Source organism: Neofelis nebulosa, chromosome 2 (genome assembly GCF_028018385.1).
Source record: "Neofelis nebulosa isolate mNeoNeb1 chromosome 2, mNeoNeb1.pri, whole genome shotgun sequence".
Taxonomy (NCBI): Eukaryota; Metazoa; Chordata; class Mammalia; order Carnivora; family Felidae; genus Neofelis; species Neofelis nebulosa.
The window spans coordinates 184,887,714-184,914,116 of record NC_080783.1 but is presented as its reverse complement, the minus strand read 5'-3'; the positions used below and the strand labels follow the sequence as shown (position 1 = coordinate 184,914,116).

Below are 26,403 nucleotides of genomic sequence, written 5' to 3'. Positions count from 1 at the left end.
CAGTCAGTAGAGCATGTGACTCCAGTAATATGGAGAACATTCAACACTTCATCACTGGACTATAAATTTCATGAGGGAAGAAATCTGTATCTGTTTTTAATACCACCATATCTCCAATCTTTAGCACATTACCTGGCATACAGGAGAATACATGAGAAAGGTGGGATAGGGATATGAAGGGTTAATTTTATGTGTCAACTTGGCTAGGCCACAATAACCAGATATTTGGTCAATCGTTATTATAGATGTTTGTATGAAGGTATTTTTAGACGAGATTAACATTAAAGTCACTAGACTCCAAGTAAAGCAAATGATCCTCCAAAATGTAGACAGGCCTCATCCAGTCAGCTGATGGCTTTAATAGAACAAAGAACGACCCCCTGCAAGAAGAGGGAATTCTGCTAGCAGACATTTGGACTCTAAATGCAACTCTTCTCAGCCTCCATAACTGCAGGAACCAATTCCATAAAACAAAGCTTTCTCTCTCTCTCTCCCTCTCTCTCCTTCTCTCTCTCTCTCTGTCCTTCTCTCTCTCTCTCTCTCCATCCTGTTGGTTTTGTTTTTCTGGAGAACCCTAATACAATGGAGTATCTTTTTTTTTTTACTGGGAAAAGTATATACTGACCCAAAAAATCACAGCCAGTATTCACTTAATACTCCCCAAGAGCATTTTCTTTTTTAGGTAGAGAAGTTTTTTTACCACAGTTTCTCGGATAGGCCCAAGTTTAAAACTACAAGTCAGAGAAGAACAAACAGAAGGCAAACTAAACAAAAACAGGAGCTTCTTCCTAAGCAAGATAATTTGACACTTCCTGCCCCTATGTAATAAAGCAACTCAAATGACGACTACATTAAAGTTGTCACTTCATCCGAGTATGAAGTAATGCATGGACATCTTATGATATAAGATAATACAATCAGTTTCATCAGATTAGGGAGTTACTTTCATTACTCATTAAAGTTAATGAATATAATAAAAAAAAGTACACATGAAAATAGTATCTTTTACCTTTTAATTGAAAGATTCTTGGAAACTTTGTTGAAAAACTCTGTTTCTGCATTTTGGCTTTCAGCAGTCAGTTCAAAATGGATTGACTTTTTATCAGAAGGTTCAACATTCTGAAATAAAGAAGGGCATACTTTGAGAGCTGACTTAAATAGAAACAACAGAGAATTCTATTTAGATGAAAAGTAGCTCTGAGGGGCACCTGGGTGGCTGTCGGCTAAGCCTCTGACTTGATTTCAGCTCAGGTCACGGTTCGTGGGTTCAAGCCCTGAGTCAGGCTCTGTGCTGATGGCGCAGAGCCTGCTTGGGATTCTCTCTCTCTCTCTTTCTGCCCCTCCCCCACTCCTACTCTTATGCTCACTTGCTCTCTCAAAATGAATGAATGAATGAATGAATGAATGAATGAAAAGTAGCTCTGAAACAATGGGAGGTAGGAGACTTATTTCTATTACTGTAACCTTTTTAAAAAAATTGTTTTTAAAGTTGAGATATAACAGACACATCACATTAGTTTCAGGCATACAACATAATGATTTGATATTTGTATATATTGCAAAATGCTCACAATAAGTCTAGTTAACATCCATTACCGTACAAAGTTATAATTCTTTTTCCTTGTGCTGAGAACTTTCTTTTTTTTAAGTGTTTATTTTTGAGAGAGAGAGAAACAAAGAGTGTGTGCAAGGGGCAGAGAGGGAGACAAAGGATCTGAAGCAGGCTCTGTGCTGACAGCACAGAGTCTAGTGCAGGGTTCAAACTCACAAACTGTGAGATCATGACCTGAGCCAAAGTCGGACGCTTAACCAACTGAGCCACCCAGGTGCCCCGCCTTTTGTTGAGAACTTTTAAGATCTACTGTCTTAGCAACTCTCAAATATATACTATTAAATATAGTCAACATGCTGTATGTTAGATACTCATGTCTTATTTTAGAACTGAAAGTTTGTACCTTTTTTTTTAAATTTTTTTTTTTTTTAACTTTTTAAATTTATTTTTGAGACAGAGAGAGACAGAACATGAACAGGGGAGGGGCAGAGAGAGAGGGAGACACAGAATCTGAAACAGGCTCCAGGCTCTGAGCGGTTAGCACAGAGCCCGACGCAGGGCTCGAACTCACGGACTGTGAGATCATGACCTGAGCCGAAGTTGGGACGCTTAACCGACCAAGCCACCCAGGCGCCCTGAAAGTTTGTACCTTTTGACTCTCTTCACCCATTCTGCCCACCCCAAACCATATTGCAACAATATGTTTTCTGTATCTATGAGTACCGTTTGATCATTTTTTTTTCACTTAGCCTAATACCATGTTGTCACAAATGACAGTATTTCTTTTTTATGGCTGAATAACATTCCACCGTGTGTGTGTGTGTGTGTGTGTGTGTGTGTGTGTGTGTGTGTACACATTTTCTTTATCCATTCATCTATCAATGGATACGGATACTTAGGTTGCTTCCATGTCTTGGCTACCGTAAAATAGTATTGCACTGAATATGGGGGTGCAAATACCTTTTCAAGTTTGTGTTTTCATTTCCTTTGGATAAATATCCAGAAGTGTAATTCCTTAAACATGTTAGTTCTATTTTTATGTAACCTTTTTAAACTGTCCATTTCCCTGCTACATAAATGAAAGCGAGAACTTAATTACCTGTATTATGTAACTTACTCAATAATCAATAATAATCAGTTACCAATAACTGAACTGAGGATATAACATAAAGAATGAGTAAATGATATTTGTCTCTAAAATGGAAGTAAATTATTAGACCTCACTTAAAATAATTATATTTATAATTAAAATACAAAAACTTGATTCATGAACTGATAGCCTATAAATAAATTAAAGAAGGCACAAAGGGTGCCTGGGTGACTCAGTCAGTTAAGCATCTGACTCTTGATTTTGGCTCAGGTCATGATCTCATGGTTTGTGGGTTCTGCACTGACAGCAGAGAGCCTGCTTGGATTCTCTGTCTCCTCCTCTCTAACCCTCCCTCTCTCAAAAATAAATAAATAAACATTTAAAAAAATAAATAAGGCACAAAATAAGATCAGAGCGAAAACACGATTATTTAAATATATTCAATATTTTTGTAATAAAATACAGAATTTAAAAAAAAGTTTTATTTAAGTAATCTCTACACCCAACATGGGGCTTGAGCTCACAACCCCAAGATCAAGAGTTGCATGCTCTTCTGACTAAGCCAGACAGGCGCTCCCAGAATTTTTTTTATTATTGGTTTGAGACCTAGGACGATCAATCATTTTACTGAAAAGTGGTCTTTGAATGTTTTTACATCATGACACTTATGGTTTCAAAGATCTACTTTTTCTGTGACAATCACCTAGATGTATTTTTATGTGTTTTATGAGCTATAGCAACAATCTATTCTGATTCCTAGGATTATATATAAACACTGACTTTCTTTAATTTTAGAGACAGAGAGAGGAAGACAGAAAGCGACAGCACACAAGTCGGGGAGAGGGGCAGAGGGAGGGGGAGAGAGAATCTTAAGCAGGCTCCATACTCCGTGCAGAGCCCAGTGTGGGGGTCAATCCCATGACCCTGGGATCATGACCTGAGCTGAAACCAAGAGTTGGATGCTCAAATGACTGAGCTACTCAGGTGCCCCTAAACACTGACTTTCAAATGTGAGAAACCATTTGTTATATCTACACATTTAAAAAAATAACAGGGCACACAAAATGCAAAGATCACAAACTAACTCTCAATATCATAAAATGATATATAAATTTCTTGATACTCTTCAAAGGTTTCAGAAAAAATTGGGTAAGTTATTCTGCGGAAAAGCTCTGATCCTGTATTACGGTTTGGTTCTGGAGACATGGTCTAAAATTTATAAAACGATATTAACCATAAATGAAGTTAATATTTAGTAAGAATAGTTATAAACAAAGCCTAATAGTCTGAGTTACTATTTATTTTAAAGGGTAAAAATCATTGGGTTTAAACTGCCAACAGGCAACCCTAACTAGTGATTACATGTTAGGAATCAGGGGCACCTGGGTGGCTCAGTTGGTTAAGTGTCCAACTCTTGGTTTCAGTTCAGGTCATGATCTCACAGTTTGTGCGATTGAGCCCCACGTCAGGCTCCGCATTTACAGCACAGAGCCTGCTTGGGATTCTCTCTATCTCTGCCCTTCCCACGTTTGCTGTTTCTCACTCTCTCAAAAAAAAAAAAAAAAAAGTGCTAGGTAATCAAATCACTTACTTTGAAAAGATGTAATGTTTCCTTGCTGGTTAGTAGCTGGAACTGAAGGTCAGATGACCTGCCATCACAGGGGAGGCATTCATAAAACTCAGGATCCTTATGTGTCACAGAATAGAGAACTATAATGAAATTTCCAGATTCTGAAAAAACCCTGGACAAAAAAATGCCATTAAATTAAAATTTACTGAGGATAATGAAAGTATACTTTTAAGAACTCCTACAAGAGTCTCTGAACCTAATTAATAAACTACTTATGAACAGTCCAATGTTGGGAAGAAAACTGGGGAGCAAATTTATGCTTACTTTTTTAGTGTTACTGATTTTTAATTTTTAAAATACACTTTATTATAAAGTACATATTCCTTCTAAAAACTTTAAGCAAAATAGGGATATATAAAATAGAAAAACAACTCACTTTATGGTTTAATATATATAATTTTCTCCCAGGCATGCGAAAACATCTTATACAATCTAACAAAAATAGACCATACCACACATACTACAGTTGACCCTTGAACATAGGTTTGAACTGCACAGACCCACTTAAATATGAATTTTTGCCAATATAGCACAGTACTATAAATGTATTTACTCTTATGATTTTCTTAAGAACTTTCCTCCAGATTGCTGTATTGAAAAATACTTATAATATTGTCAGAACACGTAAAGTATTATAATACATAGAACACAAAAAAATATGTGATAACTAACTAGGTTATCTATAAAGCTTCTGGTCAACGGTGAGCTAGCTATTAGTATAAGTTTCTGGGGAATCAAGTTTTATGCAGTTTTTTGTTGTTGTTTTTTTTAAGTAGGCTTCACACCCAGCGCAGAGCCCAATGCAGGGCTTGAACTCACGACCCTGAGATCAAGACCTAAGCTGAAATCAAAAGTCAGAGGCTTAACCGACTAAGCCACCTAGGTGCCCCCAGTTTTGTTTTTTTGTTTTTTGTTTTCTTTTTTTAAATAAACTCTACACCTAATGTGGGGCTTGAACTTATGACCCAGAAATCCAGAGTCACATGCTCTACTGACTGAGCCAGCCAGGCGCCCCTATATGCAGATCTTTGAACCTGCATTGTTCAAAGGTCAATTGTATTCGCAATTGCTATTTTTAAAACTTTTTTTTTAGTGTTTATTTATTTTTGAGAGACAGAGCACAAGTGGGGGAGGGACAGAGAGAGAGGCACAGAACCTGAAGCAGGCTCCAGGCTCTGAGCTGTCAGCACAGAACCTGACACAGTGCTCGAACCTGTGAACCACGAGATCATGACCTGAGCCGAAGTCGGTCACTTAACAGACTGAGCCATCCAGGCACCCCTGCAATTGCTATTTTTTTATTTGACTATCTTGGATTTCTTCCCATGTCACTATTCTATATTATACCTCAGACCTCTTTATTCTTTTTTAGTGACTAGCCAGTATTACAATTTATAGTTGTATCATTTTTAACTTCTAAGTGGGTATTTTAACTATTTAAACATTTCATGATTATAAACACTTGATAAAAAACATTCATTTTATTATTCACTATATGACTCAACAAAAATATTTATGAAGTCATCACGAATCCTTAAAACCAGTGCAGATATCCCCTCTTCAAAAGTTCACATTAGGCCACTTCACTTTTATAGGAGACTACATTAGGAGAACCTGTTTTTACTAACCAAAAGAAATCTGAAGATTTTTGCTTTTACAATACAAAGGCAAAACCAAAAATAACGTGCAGCATCTGTTTTGCATGAGCCATTACAGAGACAGCACACACTGCATGAGAGGGGCCCCACCAGGCTCCTTCCCCAGGAACCACACTCAGTAGCTCAGTATCGAGCAGTCATAGCTTTGAACTCTATCTGTGAGTATTGTGTTTTATCTCAATTTATTTTGTGCATCCATTAGCAAGACATGACCTAAGGTGTCAGAAAAGCCAGAGAGGTTATTTATTTTCTAGGTCTGGGAATGCTCAAAAATTTTCCCATATATATTAATGGTAATCTTTGCTTTACATCATTTCAACTTAAGCAAGGTTTCATAGAACACTCTCCTCTTTCAAATGGTGGGGGGTGGGAGGGTGGGAATGGGATGACAGCCTGTAGTTAAAAATACTTTTAGAAAATAATAAACGAATAAAAACACTTTTAAGTAGTTGTCTCTCCTTGGTCAAACACTGAATGAAAAATAAGTGGGGATACATTACACCCTTGAAAACAAGAAGTGAGTGCTGTAGAGGCAGAATGTGTATTCTGCTCAATTCCTCTCTCTTGGGTCAGACAAGACCACTGTTCAGAATGTTGTAAAGTACCAACCTAAGCTATGCTGAGCAGTGCTAACTCTTCTCTGGTTCAAAGGGCTGGCAGAAATTAAGGAGTTCAGGTATCAAAGAAACTTCCTGGGGCGCCTGGGTGGCTCAGATGGTTAAGCACCTGACTCTTGGACCCTTGATTTCAGCTCAGGTCATGATCTCATGATTTGGGAGTTCAAGCCCCGTGTTGGGCTTTGCGCCGTGTCAGCTTGGAGCCTGCTTGGAATTCTCTCTCCCTCTCTCTCTACCCCTACCCCACTCATGCTCTCTCTCTTTCTCTCTCAAAATAAAGAAATAAAATATTTTTAAAAGTATATTATAGCTACCCAAGGTAGACACAAACCGACCTGGAAATTTTTAATAGACGAGAAAGCTAAGAGGCAAATGTGGTATCACATACAAAATAAAAAATTAAATGAGGAATTGAGGGGCGCCTGGGTGGCTCAGTTGGTTGAGTGTCTGACCATGATCACATGGTTTGTGAGTTCGAGCCCTACATGAGGGCTTGGTGCTCTCAGCGAGGAGCCTGCTTTGGATCCTCTGTCCCCCTCTCTCTTTCTGCCCCTCCCCAACTTGCACTCTCTCAAAAATAAATAAAAAAAACATTAAAAAATTAAATGAGGAGTTGAAGTTAGAAAATTTCTTTGTTAGCTCCAATGCTTGTGCTTCAGCTCCAGAAGAAAACTAAACATTTCATCTCAAATATTTCTTAGGGTACCAGTAGTAGCACTGTGTAATTTAATAAAACACAATAAGGCAACAAACTCAAACTCATTTTCAATCATTTAATTGAAAATTGATCTCTCTATTTTTAAAATAAGATGCTAGAAGAGATGATTTCTAGGGTTTTTTCCCCACACCTAAAAAAATGTATCGTCTATGTTACAGTCCTGTGGTTAGACAAGTGAATTCCTTCACATTTCTAAGTATCCTGCAACCTCACCTTTTTTGGTCTGGTTTTATTCCCATTTCATGTAAGATTTGTTTTTTTTTTTAGTGTGCTTTCTTAGTCTTACAGTTTTTAAGTATTATAAAAGTCTTCTGGTATGTAAATGTTATAAAAGTATTAAGGCACTGCATGAATTTTAAATGAGACCAGTAAAATATGAACAGGGGAGAAGGTCAAAATGAAATAACTACAAAATAAAATATCACTTGCCTTTCTTGAATAGAAGAACTGAACATGTATCGTAAGCAGCAAGCCCACACCTGAGGACTATAAATATGTATAATTCCAGACAGCCAACTAAAAGAAAAAATAGAAATTAAAAGCTTAGTAACTTCCAAATTAACACTTAGTGTGCTTTAGATTACCTTCTTCTCAAGGGAATAATATGGCAGAAATTCTTGGTATTCAGCAGCAATACATTTAATGGCTCATAAATATGAAATCTATAAACACAAGATCTCACTAATAATTAAAAGGAATACAGAGATACAGATATAGGTATAGGTATAGATATAGACGTAGACATAGATATAGACATAGACAAAGAGAGTTTCCTCTCTGCCCTCTTCTCCCTGAGAGGACAAGAAAATGGTGGGAGACAAAATGGTTAACAATAGAAAGTAGGAATCAATTAGAATCAATTAGCCTGGACTAGAAAGAATGGGCTGAATTAGGGAAGAATGGAGTGAGCAAGAGAATATAGTTAGCAAACTATAGGTATTGAGAGAATTAAATGCTGTAACATATATAAGCTGCCCAATACAAGGCTCTTATAGGCATTCACTTGGTATCAATAATCCATAACAAACACTGTACATTTCGTTGTCTACAAAACATTTGTGCCTTCTCATTTTTTAACTCTGCTCATACCAACAGTCCTCCCTTCTATTATCCAAACTCTTCAAGGTCCAGCTCAAATTTGCCTTCTTTAGGAAAATGTCCCTGTCATCTATCTAATAAATACTAATAACACAAACTGTCTAGATTGCTCATCTCATAATAAATCATATACTTCCTTATTATTTTTCTATTTCTATTTGTATATTTTATTGCCTCACCTTTATTATGAAATTCCTTGGAGAGCTTTAAATCCCAACATAGTATTAATAGTACTATGCATAGGGTAAGCCCTCAATAAATACTCAAAGAACATACATTTCTGACTGAATCATCTGTCTAAATGTTATTAACCACAAACTCTAAAGAAAACGCCATTCATACTAAAGGGAATTTCTGCAAAAACTGCCTGGCGGTGAATTTTAAAGTGTTATTCTGAGCCCTGGGTTCTTCAAGGTGCCTTGAAGGAAAGGGGGTAGTAATGAAGATTAAAGAAGCAGAGTTCGAAGGCTTCAACTTCAACCAGAAGAATTTGACTTTATGTGTTTTATTTATTGGAGTTCTTCCTAAGATTGGGCAAGATATGGTTTTAACTGATTCTGCTATGAAAATAAGAAAACTTAAGAATCATTGGCCTCTGTGGCTTTATAAGGTGACTTAAGTATTAAGTTTATATTCATAGTACAACAGATGAACATGCTTATCATATACATTTGAATACATATGTGGCTAAAAAGGCTGTCATAATAATACAACACTTACATTCCCACTAATGGTAGAGAACAAATCTTGGGATCTGATTCCAGCAAAAGTAATAATTTGCGTGTTTCATCCATGGTAAGATATCTAAACAGAAGAAATTCATGTAAAAACAATTAAGAGTTTGTACTTTCTACCTAAAAGAGATAACCTAAGTACTTGAAGAAGCATATTTTAGGCAGAGAAGATGATTCAAATGAATGTCCCCCCCACCCAGAGAAAATAGTTCAAAATGTAGAAAAAAGAATTCAGTAATAGAGATTAAAGAGATTTAACATCTTAAATTTCTATTCAAATGGTCACTGAAGATCACACATCTTTTAAAAAATTGTGCTCTAAAATTGTCCGCTTATTTTAATTGGGAGTAGTAAAATCAAGGCTGACAATTTCAGATACAAAGAGGTTTCCCAAGGAGAAGTGGATTTCCTACTACTAGAAGTGTTCAAGCATCCAGGTGACTTCACAAGAATGCAGCAGATGTGACTTCTCACTGAAGGTAGCTGAATTAGGTGAGTTATGCTCAACCTTCCATGCACTACATTCCTCCAACCATTATCAGAGAACATTAGAACCAACATGATAGAACCTCAAAATTCACTTTTTCCTAAAAGGACATTATACCACATTTATACTCTGTTATTGTTTTATTATTTACAGTAAGGTTTTTTTTTTTTTACAGTAATCTCTACACCCAATGTGGGGCTTGAACTCAAGACCCCGAGATCTAAAGTCACATGCTCCAACAACCAAGCCAGCCAGGTGCTCCTATTACTGACAGTAAGTTTTAAGGGCATGAATAACGATAGAATTGTCAAGAATTAATTTTATCGTTATGGTTTTTTTTTTTAATTTGAGAGACAGAGCGAGCACGAATGTGTGTACGTTCAAGCCGGGGAAAGGGGCAGAGGCAGAGAGAAAAGAATCTTAAGCAGGTTCCAAGCTCAGTGCAGAGCCCAACGCGGGGCTCGATCCCAGGACCCTGGGATCATGAGCCGAAATCACGAGTTGGACGCTCAACCAACCGAGCCACCCAGGTACCCCTATCATTATGGCTTTAAAACACAAAAATAAAAATACCATTAGTCTTGGTAATACCACTGAGGACATATTTTATTGCTACAATAACCTTAAAACACAAAGATAATGAGTTTTATCGGGCCATGTGACAAGATGATTAAGCCTGAGTTGGCAGGGAGATTTATGGATCAATAACGACACTTAGGGGTGCCTGGCTGGCACAGTCAGTGGAGCATGTGACTCTCGATCTTGGGGTTGTAGGTGCAAGCCCCATGCTGGGCAAAGAGATTATTTAAAAATAAAATCTTAACTAAAAAAATGACACTTAAACCTGCTTTGAAAGCTCTTCTGCCTTCACCATCTGATAAATTTCTATTCTTTAGTTTGGACACACATTCCTGCTTTCCCTGCACTATATATAAGCCCCTATTATGTTTACCTGCATCGTGTTTACGCAAGAATATACTTAACAGACAATAAATATGGTTTTTACCTATTTAATTCTAGTGTCTAACACAATACTTATTCCATAATGGATCCTAATAAATATCAGGGTAAATAAATGAATGTGGTCAAGGGAAAGGACAAACGTCACAAATTAAATAAATCTAAGTAGGAAGGGGCTAAGGGAACTAGGTGATTAGACAGAATAGTGAATATCCTGGGTTACTACTAGCATGCCAAGGGATCACAGAAAGAAAATTCAAAGAAACAGAAATTCATGCTTCACTAGTAGATGGTCATGGGGACTATGAAAAACAAGTTCATTTTTCTGGCTAATTTTAGCACAAATTCCCATATCCCAACTGAGAAGCACTTTATTATCCCAAGAGAATCAAATGTTTCACTAAATTCATACACCTTTTATCACTATCACCTCTGACCATACCATGACTTTGGAACACACACTTTTTCCTTTGTACCGCTCCAGCCAGAAAGGCGCTCTGGTCAGCCTTTGGGACTCAAAAATAGGACTTTTCTTGCTATTCCAGGGACCCTCTGAAAAGAAAACCCTCTCTTTTTCTTTTCCTCTTTTGAAGAGGCATTTTTAGATTGGACTTAGAGTGGAGTGTATCTTGGCAAACACTTTTGGCTCTAGAGACCTAACAGGAACTAGGGTGGAGTCACTGGCAAAGGAAGCCAGAAGCGAACTGCTTAGACTTTAAAGCAGAGGGTGCTTACATTGTCTAACCTAACTCAGGAAACAACGGATAAAGAAAGTGGATGAGGATCCAGGGAAGTATCCCTGCTGAGGGTCAGAAAGCATGCAATTTGGCTTTCCGTCCCTCAAAAACTAAGAGCGGTGATAGGAAGCTGGAGAGAATGCTGCTCTAGCTCTGTGGGGAAACTTCACCCTCCAGTGGCTGACAATTTGGCAAGCAAGAGTACTACGAAATTTGATTTAGCAATCTCCTTTCTCTCTCTGCAGTGCTCACTATTTTCACAATTAATACTGCAAGTTATTAAAAAAAAAAAAAATTCAGCCTCTATTAGGCTCATAGTCAGATTATAGCTTAAAAAAGAAAAAGACAAAGACAAAAAGATGATAACCCAAAACTCGGCAAAATACAAAGGGTAAAATGACATGGAGGATAATCTCTCCTATTTTCAAATTACAAAATACAACCAATTTTTAATATAAATTTTACCGGTAATTTTTCTTGGGGTGATAGGCACAACTCTGAACTACATTCAACAAAATTTAACATCACATTTTAACCTTCTTTGGTTATTTATCTAGCCACGACAGATCTCTGACATGTAAACTGAATGCACAAATATTTCACATGAAAATATACTAATGTGACCAATATCTAAAATTAATTTCTCTCTTACTTACCCATATTTATAGGTACCTTGAACTTGAGAAATATTCAGATTACTGCTCAAGTTTCTTGCCAGGGCTGTTGGAATAATGGGGATGGGCTTCACAGGTGTGCATTTAAAAGTATGCGCTAGAGTTACTGCTGCCCAATGCAAGTCCAAATCCACGTTGTCCAAACTTTCCCTGGAAGTGATATGAGCTCTTAGGGAAAGCAGTTTACCACAATCCAAGGAATCTTTGCTACATACATGGTGCTGCAGAGCCTGAAGAATCAATATTATACAATTATTTTAAAACTGTGAGGGGAGGGAAATAAAAAATAAAACTTTTTTTTTTTTTTAAGTAGGCCCCACACCCAGTATGGAGCCCAACACAGGTCTTGAACTCACCACCTTGACATCAAGACCTGAGCTGAGATCAAGAGTTGGACACTTAACCAACTAAGCCACCCAGGTGCTCCATTAAAAAATAAAACTTTGAGGGGCACCTGGGGGGCTCAGTTGGCTGAGCACCTCACTTCAGCTCAAGTCATGATCTCGTGGTTCATGAGTTCGAGCCCCACGTCTGGCTCGCTGAGGAGAGCACAGAGCCCACTTCAGATCCTCTATCTCCCTCTCTCTGCCCCTCCCCAACTCACACTCTCTCAAAAATAAACATTAAAAAAACTTTTTTTGATGTAAAAAAATAAAAAAATGAAACTTTGAAATTTGTCCATATCTCTAAAGGTTTTGTTTCATACTGGTGCATATATACACATATATACCTTGGATTAACAAAATTAAACAATTTCTGATTTGTGATATTTCAATTCTCTCATTTCTTCCATGTGACCAAAAAGTTACATGCATAATTATGTCAAAGCAAGTAAGAATTACTGTACCAAGCTCCATCATCTCTTGCCAGATGTGCCAGCAGCATTTCAAATTCTTATCAGAGAATGTCACTTTCAATAAACATTCATCACATGAAAAAATGAATGTTAAACTAACTCTGACTCAATTCAGAAAACCTAAAGTCCATTCTTTGATTATTTTCTTATTGCCCTAAAGTGTCAGGTCAGTTCTTCCTGCATAGTTGCTCATGTCCACTGTGTCCTTCCTAGACTCGGCCACCACTCTAGAAGCTAATTACACCCTAATACACATGTGACTATTGCAATGGCTTACCTACTCTCTCTGACTTCAGTCAGGCTGCTGTATCAAATAAACTATCCTTGATTTCATATTATCTCCTCTTTTCAGAAACTTTCAATGACTCTTCATGGCCCATATAACAAACGTCAAATTCCTCACCCTGGCAGATAAGGCTCTCTATAATCTGGCCAAGCTCATAGTCCAATCTGATTGCCCACAAACACAGCAAAAATCTACATCCTTAATATGACCCTGAGCACATCCTGCACTTTGTTATCTTGGCCATATTGCTTCCCCTTCTGGAATGCTACCCATACTACCTCCCCAGAATTTCTACCCTCAGAAACCACATTTAACTGTATTTTAACAACATTCAATCAGAAATTATTATGAATACTTGTTAAATATGGGTTTATTGAAATACAACACAGGACACATAATTTGATACTTGTGTTGAACTAAGAATAATCAAGTTATCAACAAATCCCACCTTAAAAGCTGAACTGAAGTCATCTGCATCATGAACTATTACTTCTTTTGAACAAAGTCCATGAGTATAAATTTTGCAAGGAATCACAAAGTCCCCAGGAAGAGCAGCAGTAGGGGTTCTTTCTAAGCATTCAGGTACTTCTCGACCAGGATCAAAACGATCTACTGTCAATGTCACACTTTCTTCATCTGAAGAAAATAGCAGTTATTATTATAGCATGACAATAAAAATTTGAAATCAACCAAGCCAGCCTACAACTACAGCAAAGCATTTTGTTCATAGCAATAGTACACTAAACTCTTATTTTAAAAAATGACTTGCATATACATTCTTCCATGTTAGCAGACTATGAAGTCTGTGATGGGTAGTGTCGAGTTTTACTTACCTTTGTAACCTTGGTATACAGCAAAGAAAATAAGCACAAAGAATATTACAATAATTGGATGAATTCAAAAGACAAATTCTATTATAGTTATAAAAATATTTTTTTAAATATATTACCTTCATCTACTATGAGAGAACCAAGTAAAAAGCATGGCAGGTTTTTTTTATTCTGCTTAGCATGACGATAAGCAAGTCGGATGGTCTTTTCAGTTACCACAAGCTTTGGATTTCTGAAAAATAACAGAAGTCTTTTATGAATGTGATAGATCTGATATCCTAGAAAACCCTCCTGCCATGATAATGCCTAAAACATAACACACATCTTTTAATATGTACAGAAAAATCATTGTTGGGGTGCCTGGGTGGATCAGTCAGTTAAGCATCCAACTCTTGATTTCTGCTCAGGTCACGATCTCACTGTGAGATTGGGTCCTACATGGGGCTCTATGCTTCAGCACAGAGCTTGTTTGGCATTCTCTCTTCCCCCCCCCCCCCTCAAAATACATAAACTTAAAAAAAAAAAAAATCATTGTTGAGAAATCCTAGGATCAAAATGGGCAGGAGGTGGGGAATGGGTAGAGAGAGCTGCCTGGAAACCAGGATTGTAACAAACAGACACTGAAGATATCGTTGTTCTCTGAGTCTTTGCTTAATTTTATGAACCAGAGCAAGGATCAAGAAACTATGAGGCCAGGCTCCTGTTTTTAGAAATAAGGTTTGATTAAAATATCACATTCATTTGTTTACATATTGTCTATGGACTTCAGATACTAGCATTATTGAATCCAAAATATACAAAAATACAATTCAAATGTGTAAAAGCATATAAAAGGGACTCTAAAATACGGTCAAGGAAGAAGATACTATCAAAAAAGACTAGGCAGGGGCACCTGGATGGCTCAATTGGTTAAGCTTTCAAATTTTAGCTCAAGTCTTGATCTCAGGGTCTTGAGTTCAAGCCCCACATTGGGATCTATGGTCATAAAGCCTACTCAAAAACAAACAAACAAAACTAGGCAAACTTATAAAAAGAACCACAAAGGACCTGCAGAAATAAAAATATAATCAATTAAAGACTCAATATAATGAACTGGGGATAGGTACATGAATTTTTATTATTATTTTATAAACTCTGCATAAGTATTATAAACAATCATATATATAGTATACTTCCACATTTAAAAAACCTAAATGAACAGGCTAAATGGTAACAAAGTACACTTAAAGAGAAAATTAGCAGCTGAAGAAAAAAACATTGTAGCAAAGACAAATAACAACAAAAAATATAAAAGATAGGTCAAGAGACATTAAGAATGAACAAGTCTAAGAAATATTTAATTGAACTTTCACAAGATTGTTTTTTATCAATGATACTATCCTTCTGTGCCATCTGGTCTAGAACTTAAATACTTTGTGACTTGTATCTCTCCTTTATTCGACTGAATCCATCATCAAATGCTACAAGCTATTTTCTCAAAATACCGGTTTCATTCTTTCCTTTTGATCTCAGTACTGCTACACTGCTCTAAACCCTTATAATAGCTCCCGTTTATTGAATACTTCCTATGTTCCAGGCACCATGCCAACTGCTGCTTTACAGAGTCTGTCTCATTTAATCCTTACAAGAGTGCTATGAAACAGGTATCATTATTCCCATTTTATAAATAAGGAAACTGATCCTTGCCTACTTTACTAAGGTTGCATACATAAGTGGTAGAATCAGGATTTGACCCTCTAGGCAGTCTGACTCCAGTTATGGCACCTTAAACAAGCCACTGTGGCATAAATCTATGTTGCTTAGATTACAAAAAATCATCTCACAGCCAGGCTAACTCTAGGCTCTCCCCACTATGACCCATCCTTCTTAGAATTCTGCTATTAACAAATAACTCCCTTACACACAAAATCGCAGTGAATCTCTATCTTCTATTAGTTTAAGTCTAAGCTGTTATGTCTTTCTTTCAAGATCCTGGTTATAACCATATTTTACAGTCCTTCTAACATGATCCAGCCACTCAAAATCAGTTCAATCTTCTCAATGCTCTACAAAGGTATTTATCATATTTTGTCTTTTGAATTCCTATAAGACTTAGAACTTTAGATCTGCGAGTATTTTAACTGTGAAATTAATATTACTCCTCAAAAGCATAAGAAATAGGTTTAGGGGCCCTGGGTGGCTCAGTGGGTTAAGAAACGGACTTTGGCTCAGGTCATGATCTTGTGATTCATGAGTCCGAGCCCCGCGTTGGGCTCTGTGCTGACAACTCAGAGCCTGGAGCCTACTTCAGATTCTGTGTCTCCCTCACTCTCTGCCCCTCCCCTGCTCACACTATCTCAATCTCTCTCTCTCAAAGAATGAACCAACATTAAAAAAAAAATTTTTTTTTAAAGAAAAGAAACGGATTTAAGAAGTAGCAGAAGGGATAATTTGAGAGGAGCTTTTGAATGGAAAAGTTAAAAAAAATGAATTAGTCATAGTAATCAACTTCGCCTTACACATCCTTTCGACTCCTGTTTATACTGGTTTGATCTGAAAAGAGACACATCTTATACCTGTAGTAATTGAGGTGTAAACAGATGAAATCTCCTATTGGCATTGGGTTCCAAAGTGCACACTTTGATGGAGGAAAGTAGAAAGGTACCATTCTGCTTGTAGGAAACCTTTAAAAAGAAATTTAAATCAAAGCACAATGAAAAGCAAACTTGGCAGAAATTTTATAAGAAAGAGTTTAAAGTTAAATGATGAGGGGGCACCTGGGTTAAGTGTCTGACTCCTGATTCTGGCTAGGTCATGATCTCATGGTCGTGAGATCAAGCCCCATATTGCACTCTGTGCTGAGCATGGGGCCTGCTTGGGATTTTCTCTCTCTGACTCTCCCCTGCTCACCCAGTGTGCTCATATGCACTCACTCTCTCAAAATAAATAAACACTAAAAAAAAAAAAAAACAGAGTTAAATGATGAGGCTTATCAAACTACTTTTGTAATTTAAATTTTGTTTAATGTTTATTTATTTTTGAGACAGACAGAGACAGAGTATGAATGGGGGGAGGGCAGAGAGAGAGAGGCAGACACAGAATCCGAAGCAAGCTCCAGGCTCCGAGCTCCAAGCTGTCAGCACAGAGCACAGCACAGAGGGGCTTGAACTCGCAGACCGTGAGACCATGACCCAAGCCAAAGTCGGATGCTTAACCGACTGAGCCACCCAGGTGACCATTTTCATAATTTTAAAAGAGCTTAAAAATATTTTTTAAAAGTTAAAAAAAAAAAAAAAAGTAACTTTATTTCAAGAGAATAAGTATTCAAAATTTAGGTATAGCTTTTCCCTATCCTTTTTTTCCTATGCATACAGAAATTTATGTACACATGTTTAAAAAAAAAAAAAACCAGGAGGGGTGCCTGGCTGGTTGTCAGTAGAGCATGCAACTCTTGATCTCAGTGTCAGAGTTCAAGCCCCACATTGGGCATGGTGCCTACTTAAAAAAAAAAAAAAAAAAGCAATTGGTAGCATCCATTCTATATATCCTTTTTAAATAACAGAGAAATAAGTATAAACCATGAATTTACATTTAAATTTAAAATTAGAGGGACCTGGGTGGCTCAGTCAGTTGGGCGTCCAACTTTGGCTCAGGTGATGATCTCACAGCTTGTGGGTTAGTGCCCTGAGTCAGGCTCTGTGCTGACAGCTTAGAGCCTGGAGGCTACTTCGGATTCTGTGTCTCCCTCACTCTCTCTGTCCCTCCCCTGCTTGTGGCCTGTCTCTCTCTCTCTCTCTCTCAAAAATAAATAAATATTAAAAAAAAATTAAATTTAAAATTAAAATGCTATCCTTCTGAATTAATTTCTAGATAGTATCTAATAAAATTATGAAAAGCACAAAAACTTAATACAGTCTTTATTTTTCAGTGGTTCCAAACTTGGTATCTTGGGTCCTATCACTTAAGTTTAATTACTGAAGCATCAAAAGGACATCATTATAATTCCTTAGCAAAGACTCTAGAGGCAGTGTAAAGCAAGGCTTCAATGTTAAATCATACAAAGTGCCATCACAAAGTTTATTTTACATAAGTGAGTGACATGAGAACACCACAATAAGAAAAAACAATGGAAAGAAAGGACTGGGGAAAAAATAGCCAGTCACACATAATTAAAGCAAGAAAGGGACGCTTGCCAGGCTCAGTCAGAAGAGCATGTGATTCTTGATCTTGGAGTCATAAGTTCAAGCCCCACATAGGTGTAGAGATTACTTAAAAATAAAATCTTTAAGGGGCGCCGGGGCGGCTCAGTCAGTGAGGCATCTGACTCGACTTCGGCTCAGGTCATGGTTTCAGTTCTGAGACTGAGCCCCACGTTGGCATCCATGCCCAGCATGGAGCCTGCTTAAGGTTAGTTTTCTCCCTCCCTCCCTCTCCCTCTCTCTCTCTCTCTCTCTCTCTCTGTCTCCTCCCTCTCTCCCCCCCACCCTGCCCCTTTCCCACCCAAGTGCACTCTCTCAAAAAAATTTTTTTGTTTTATTTAAAAAATTAATAAAATCTTTAAAAAGAAGTAAAAAAAATCAGGAAAGTTCTGACAGTGTATCATGTATTAAGGATACCTTATTCTAGACTCTAGACCTTACTTTTACATTATCAACTGATGAAGCTTCTCAACTAAAATACTAGCCTCATTTTACTGATTACCTACTACTGAGCACTTTACGTACACAGGCATCCTACTGAGCACTTTACGTACACAGTATGTCTCACTAAAACTATTCTAGAAACACTTTATTATCCATTTTATAGATAAAAAACTGTAACTTTCCTAACTTCATACAACAATTAAGTAGCAAAGCTGGGATCTTAATCTAAGTGTGGCTAATTTGGAGTTTATACTTCTAAAAGCTGAATGGTATAGTGCTTTAGAACCTGGGTTCAAATTCTCGCTCTACCACATTGCTAGCTGTATGTTTTCAAATCCACGTCTAATTTGAATTCATAATATCTATGAGAAGGATTTTTAATCTCCTTTTTTTGAAATGAGGCCATAGTCTGAAATTGAGAAATCTGTTCAAGGTCACAAAGCTAGTAAGTAACAAACAGTTTATCTATGTTTCTATATCTAATATATTTATCACTTATCAATTGAGAGGCAGTATGATGTGGTGGGTGAAAGCAAAATGTGGTGGAAGTCAATTGTTTAGGTCTGAAAACTTGTTCCAAAATCTGTTAGCTGTGTGACCTTGATCACATTACTTATGTCTCTGTGCCTCAGTTTCCTCATCTGCTGAACAGAATAATACTGGTATCTCCTGGTAGTTACACTGAATATTAAATGAGTCAATATATGTAAAGGTTTAGAGTAGAAGTCACATAAGGTTTAAATCCTGGCTATAACACTTACCAACTGTATAACTTTGGGTTGGTTAATCTCTCTACACTATAGTTTCCTCATTTAAAAAAAAGGCGGGGGGGTGGGTACTGGATAATAACAGTACCTACACCTCATAGATTTGTTGTGAGGATTAAATAAGAATAGTGCAGGTAATGTGTTTAGCACAGTACCTTGCACATAGCAAAATTTCAAGAAATGCTGCTATTAGTCCTTTTCTTAATCTAAGGTATGCAGGTAGACTTTAGAGGCAGAAACAAAATTTTTGATAACAAAATTTTGTGGTACAACATTTTACATGTATGCATATAAGAGTTTTTTCTTAGGGAAGGGGATTCATGTTATCAGATATTCAAAGGAGTCTGTAACCCCAAATTAACTCAGAACTGCTGCTCTAAAGTCCAGAGATTACTGAAAATCAGAGGTCATTAAGTTAAAAAAAACAAGAGTTGAGTATTTTAGGAATGATCAGTTTATTTTTAATTTTTTTTTAAGTAATCCCTACACTATGTGTGGGGCTCAAACTCATGACCCCAAAATCAAGAGTTGCATAACCTACAGATTGAGCCAGCCAGGTGCCCCAGGCAAAATGTGTAGTTACCTAGAATGTAAGGCATGAATCTGACTCAATAATATTATCTTACCTGGAATATAAGAAATGAATTTGACTCAATAATAAATAAAAAAGAGAACGTATTGACTTGTTGCAAGCACAACAAGTTCTTCCAAAGAACAGAAGTTGACAGATTTTCAAATAACAGGTGGCAGTAGGATAAAACAGAAGGGTCGAAATTAAGCAAAAGGATTATGATAGCCTCTTTGGGTTATGTTTCCCATTGTCTTCAAAAACACCTGGCACAAAAGAAAAATACTGAGAATGAAGGTAACTCATGGATGTAGTTATAGTTTAGAAGAAAAAAAATTCACATGTCACCATTAATTGTTCCTCCCTGGGGGAAAAAAAGAATAATGAATGATCAAACAGCTGCATAACACAAGCCAATTTGCCTTGTCCCCATAGTATTGACAGACTGCGAAAATTAGGGGACAGGTGGCAAGCTCCTCCTTCCTATTCCACATGAGTGGGGAAAGGCTTAGGGACATTTAAAGAAACTTGGTACATCCAATGTGCAATTTTTCCCATCAAGGATTAGGGTTTAAACAAGGGAAGGAACCTAACCACTTTCTCATTTGTCTAGGATGTAAATAAGTATGTACGTGATTTTTAGCCCCAAGAAATCAGGTTCTGTTTCCCATCAATAAAGATGCTCTGTGAAACCAAAAAAAAAGGAGGTAGGAATGAAACTGATATTTACTAAGTGCCTACTATGTACCAGACCCTTTATTTTAGTGTTCTTATTTAATATTTCACAATAATCTTCTGTTACATAGAGATTACTATCTCCCATTTACAGATGAGGAAATTGAGGCTTAGAGAATTAATTAACTTGATCAAGGTCACCCACCTACCAAGTGGTAGAGCTAGGATATGGAACCAGATTTTCCCAATTGGAAAGTTTGGTTTTTTTTCCTATTCCAACCTATCTTTCCAACTTATGAGAAGCAGTTAAAAAAACATTTTGTGAAACAATTTCTATACCTGGTATTCATCTGGGGCCCTGTAAGAGGATATCTAGGCTCCATGATAGTTGGTGAATGATGTATTCAATATCAAATGCTCAGTATCCTAAAGAAGTAAAGAGAATGTTACTAATGAGTGACCAAAAAAAAAAAAAAAAAAAAAAAAAAAAAAAGAAATACGATTTAACCACATATTAACAGAAATGTAGGCAAAATTAGGTAACTTATATTAAGTACTTTCATTTATAGAATAGTAAGATAAAATGCTCATGGATTCTGAACATTTTCATACTTTCTAGTCATTTTGCCTATAAATTAATATTAACATTTATTCTAGGCAGCAATACCTACCAATGTATCTATTCATTAAGGAAAGCACAGATTCTGGGTTACCTGGGTAGCTCAGTCAGTTAAGTGCCCAACTTCAGCTCAGGTCATGATCTCAAGGTCTGTGAGTTCAAGCCCTGCATCAGGCTCTCTGCTGTCAGTGCAGAGCCTGCTTCAGATCCTCTGTCCCCTCGGCACCCCCCCCCCCCGCCCCTTTCCCACTCACATTCTCTCAATGATACATAAACATTATAAAAAAATAAAGAAAAGCACAGATTCTTAAAAAAGAAGAAGAAGAAAAAAGAATGAAAGAAAAGCACAGATTCTGTTCACAAGATCCTCATAACCATTTAGTAAGCTAGGTATAGTAGGGCAGGCAATACTTAATACATGAAATTTTGACCAAAAGTGTCATAATATTCAGAAAACCACAAAACAGGACATAGGGACAACTTGAACTAGATATTTACTGGATCTGTAATGAGGTTAACAAATGTTAAATCTCATGGAGATGGAAGACAAATATTACATCCCCACAAACTGACTTGTTCCCGTGAAAAATCAGTGGTCTTTGTTTGGCTGCACATGCCCTCTCTGGGTACTTCTTTTCCACTGCCATTGCTTCCACACCCACCTGTACATAGCAAACTTTCAGCTTCCATCTCTCTTCTAAGTTTCAAAACCGTATTTCTAATTGCCCGCTGGGTATCTTCATTTAAATATTATCAAAGCAAAATACAGGGCTAGTCCTTTCTTTACAGTTCAGTATTTCCTATACTCTTTTATTAGGTCTTAGAGTTCTTTAGGCTCTGTACATTTCACTTCAATTTTAGCAAGAAGGAATCGTCTGAAGCAAGATAAGAGAGGAGAGTTACGAATGCAGGTGCAGAAGAGATTTTTCAGACAAAGCCAGAGGCTGAAATTATTTACTATAATAAAATCTTATTGAAAGTGCTCTTGTAAGGTTGATAAAAAGTCCCTCTTGGAGACATCTGGACTTCATGTGTCTTCTATAGAATGAAGGCTTTAAACTTGAAAGCCCTTCTACACCACTTGGTTGTTACGGATAACAGTATTCAGATTGATAACTAACTGTAGGAAATATATAAAGTGCCATCTTTCTTCAATAAACAAGAATCTTAAACTTGTCTCTTCTTCCTTTATGTATTAGGATAAAAAAATAATGTTGACCTATTTCTCATATTTAAACAATACATGAGTTTATTTTTACAGTATCACGTAAGCAGTGAAAGCTAGTGAAACACAACACCTATACCTAGCAAAATATATTCCCCTCGGATAATGGCATGCATCATTGTTTATCAGAATGGAAACCCTGAAGGCATCCTTACCTCTTCTTCCTCCCTCTTTCCCACATAAATTCTGTCTTTCCATCTCTACCACGGTAGTTCCTGACTACATCAACTCTCACCAGATTTACTGAAAAGTCCCCACAGTGCTCCTAGAAGGGTATTTATGCATATCTGACCAAATTACTGCCCCTGCTTTAAAAGCTGATGGCTCTTGTTTAAATACAGAACAAAACACCTCCACGATCTGGCCCCACTCTACTATTCCAACCTTATCCCTCATCCACTCATCCTACATTCCAATCAAATTGAACTACTTACAATCCCCCGAGTTTGGGTGTCTTTTGCACAGGCTGTCCCTTTAACTTGAAACGTCTTGGTAAATCCCCCTCATCCTTCACAATCCAAATCGAATGTCACTTCCTCTGGAAAACCATCTCCTAAACACCGCCTGTGTTCACACACATAACATTTTCACACTTTATTGTTCACTCATTACTCCCAGTAGACCGCGAACTGCAAACACTAACTGATCCCTTACCAAGAAGCCATCTGAATTAGATGTGAGAAACACAGGAGCGAACATGCAGGGCTTCAGTCCACAAATTTTCATAGTAAAAACACCTTTAAATGGCACGTTATCGACCGCAAACCTCTTTCACATACCTAAGGACAAACGATTCATAGGAAATTCACGGTCCGCTTAGTTTATTTCTTCCACTAGTTCCCCTTCACGTCATCAGCCCCAGGCTCCAGGAGCACTGAGAAGCCACCACAAGGCCCTGAATGTAGCCCACCGTCCTTCTCCGTGCTCCGCTGCCGCCCTTCGGGAGAATCCGCCACACAACGCCCTACTCACCGCCACCGCCGCCCAGCGGGGTCTGTTTGTTGGGCGGGAACAGAGGTCGGCTCCAAGGAGCGCCGCTGCCGCCTCCGCCCCGCCTCTAGGACGTTGGGGTCGCGGGAACCAAGGCGGCAAACACAAACTCGGTAAACCGAAGTCCGCGCCGCGCCTACTGACTGGTCAGAAACCCAACCCTTCAGGGACAGGGGCGGGGCTAGAGGCAACGCGCACGGTCGCCGAGGCGTGCTAGTACGCTAACCAATCAGCTCTCTGCGCCGTTCCGGTGCTTGACCAATCCCAAGCCTCACTGGAGAAATAGGGGCGCCATCGGCTCTCCACGATCAGGATCCGGAGGATTTAAACACTTCATTTTGGTCAACGGTTAAGTTCCGGGCAGGGAAGACATTGCGCAGGCGCAATGAAGAACTTAAGCCGATGTAGTGAGGGTGGCAGAGGAAACCGGAAGTGCTTGTTGTGCTGATTGTTGGTGGGAGGTTAGAAGCGAATCAAACCGTTTGCTTGAAGGAACAAAAGAGAGGAGTTAGATTTCTTTTAGTGTCTTTCCTCTTTTTTTTTTTTAAATGTTTATTTTATTTTGAGAGAGCGTGCTTGCGAGTGGGGGAGGAGGGTAAAGAGACAGGGAGAGAGAGTCCCGAGCAGACTCTGCACTGTTAGCACGGAGCCCGGGCTCCATCCCCTGAATCGTGAGATCGTGACCTGAGCCGAAGTCAGGAGTCAGATGCTCAAATGACTGAGCCACCTAGGCGCCCCTCTAGTTTCTTTCCTAAGAAGAATCCTCTCTGAATAACAACAAAAATTTTCTTTTAAATGTCTTACCGTTGAGGGGCTCCTGGATGGCTCAGTTGATTGATTGAGTGTCCAATTCTTGATTTCGGCTCAGGTCATGATCTCAGATATTGAGGTGGAACCCCTTGTCGGGCTCTGTCCTGAGTGTGGAGCCTGCTTAAGGTTCTGTCCCTCCCTCTCCCTCTGCTTCTCCCTCAAACATGTGCCTGTGCCTGTGTGCATCGTCTCCCCCTCTCCCCCCCCCCCCCGCCAATAAATAAATAAATTCCTTACTATTGAGGAAAAAAGTAACGTGGCTTAAATTTATAAACCATTTATATTTAGTGTCTACAACTAATGTTGGTAATTGGGCCTTTTCTGTCATTTTTTATATGGTTGTCCTGCAACAACCGAAGTAGGTATTAGTATCCCTATTCAACAAACGAAGAAATGTAAAAGATGACACAGCTAATTAGTGCAGAGTCAGGATTCCAAATGCCACTTAACTTTCTTCTACATTCCATTTCTGTTAGTTTCCTGAGCAATATGGGAGCGTCAAAGTCGAGATGTGTTTGTAAGCTGTATTGTTCTGAAGGAGCTCACCCTTTTGAGGGAGTGAAGACACTCTCCTGAAAAATGTATCAAACTAGCCAAGAAATATATGCTATATAGAATGTCATTCTCTGCTTTCCTGGAAAAATTCCTAGAATCTAAGGCATACATTTTAAGAGAAACGATGGTGAGTTCCTCAGTGTGAGAGTAGGAAGAGCCAGTGATGCATGTCTGACAAAGTGTTGGCAAACCCAATAGGGAACTTTGGAGCAAAGATTGTCCATTAGAGGAGCCCCACATTAGGCATAAATGGCTAGAATCCTTGCTGCGTTCAGTCATTGCCTGGGCCTTCCCAGAGAAAGCAAGCACTAAGGCAGATTCAGAAGGGCACAGCAAGAGGCTGACAGCTAAGTATATACTCTGCATGTGATTGGCATGCTCTTTCTGGAGAGAAATCCAAGTGACATGCCTTGATGGCTGTCATGAGTTATGTTAAGTGCAAAGTCCCTGGGGTGGGATCTTCCTGGCATCTTTCAAGGAAGGCCAAGTAGGCTAGTATGTCCTTAGCAAAGTGACTGAGGAGAAGAATATTAAGGGTTGAAGGGGGAGAGGTGTTGGTAAACGACACAGGGCCTTAGAGGCCATAATAAGGATTTGGCTGCACTTTTGAGTTAGATAGGAAGCCTCTGGAGTATTTTGTTTTATTTTTTAAAGTTTATTTATTTTGAGAAAGAAAAGGGGGAGGGGCAGAGAGAGGGCAAGAGAGAATCCCAAGCAGGCTCAGCAGTGTCAGCGCAGAACCTGACCCAGGGCTCGATCCCATGAACCATGAGATCATGACCTGAGCCTAGATCAAGAGTTGGGCACTTAACTGACTGAACCACCCAGGTACCCCTACTGGAATATTTTAGAAAGGGGGCTGACGTGATCTGATTTTAGGTTTTGGAAGGACTACTGTGGTTGCTACTTTGAGAATAAACTGTAGGGAGCAAGGGGAAGCAAGGAGACCAGTTAGAAAGCTGTTGGAATGACCAAGGGGAGACAATGATGGTGGCTTGAACCAAAATGGTAGCATTGGTGGTGGTGAGAGGTTGTTGGATTCTGGATATGGTTTGAAGGTAAAATCAACAGGATTTGATTACAGATGGAATTTAGGATGTAAAAGAAAGGGACTTTGTGTGGGACCCTCATGATCTATGGTTTTCTTTAGAACTACTTTAAGATATCTGAAAGAGAAATGTAAGATGAGCTGATACGAATCAGACAAAAAGGAAAGGATGAGTGTAACACATAATTCCCTACTCCTTAGGTGTGTGCTTGGCATAGTGAAATCCTTCCAAAGTGTACAGTATAGAAAGGATGGAAGGAAAGAGTAACTTTACAGTGGGTAAACAACCAAAGCTACTTCAGCCAGGTGACTAACGCCAACATTAATCGTCATACATCATGTTGATAGTATGTCCACTGGATACGCTGTGTTGAAAACAGCTTTTTACCTTTGTGGTCCTCCTTTCAGTAACCTATAGACCCAGTTGTATTCTGAGAAAAACACTGGACAAATTCTAATTGTGGGGAATCCTATAAAATACCTGACCTGTACTTTTCAAAACCATCAAGGTTGTCAAAAATAGGGAAAGTCTGAGAAACCAGCCAAGAGGAGCCTAAAGAGATATGACAACTAAATGTAATGTAGTCTCATGGATGG

General features: G+C 38.2%; 1 protein-coding gene across 11 annotated transcripts in view; it reads right to left on the bottom strand.

Annotated features, from left to right (window-relative positions):
* The window catches only part of STIL (STIL centriolar assembly protein), a 64,043-nt gene extending 40,486 nt beyond the window's left edge, over nucleotides 1–23,557 (bottom strand). For 2 of the 11 annotated variants that reach the window (XM_058717472.1, XM_058717471.1), the window contains exons 1-10: nucleotides 23,376–23,557; nucleotides 20,899–20,985; nucleotides 16,483–16,590; nucleotides 14,047–14,159; nucleotides 13,546–13,733; nucleotides 11,938–12,185; nucleotides 9,084–9,167; nucleotides 7,695–7,781; nucleotides 4,234–4,384; nucleotides 1,010–1,119 (exon numbers count right to left, since the gene is read on the bottom strand). In XM_058717472.1, coding sequence (XP_058573455.1) covers nucleotides 1,010–1,119; nucleotides 4,234–4,384; nucleotides 7,695–7,781; nucleotides 9,084–9,167; nucleotides 11,938–12,185; nucleotides 13,546–13,733; nucleotides 14,047–14,159; nucleotides 16,483–16,590; nucleotides 20,899–20,942 — 1,133 coding nt within the window. In that variant the 5' untranslated portion in view covers nucleotides 20,943–20,985; nucleotides 23,376–23,557. The other 9 variants (XM_058717462.1, XM_058717470.1, XM_058717464.1 and 6 more) reach the window with 8 other exon arrangements.
* Between the last annotated feature and the right edge of the window lie 2,846 nt (nucleotides 23,558–26,403).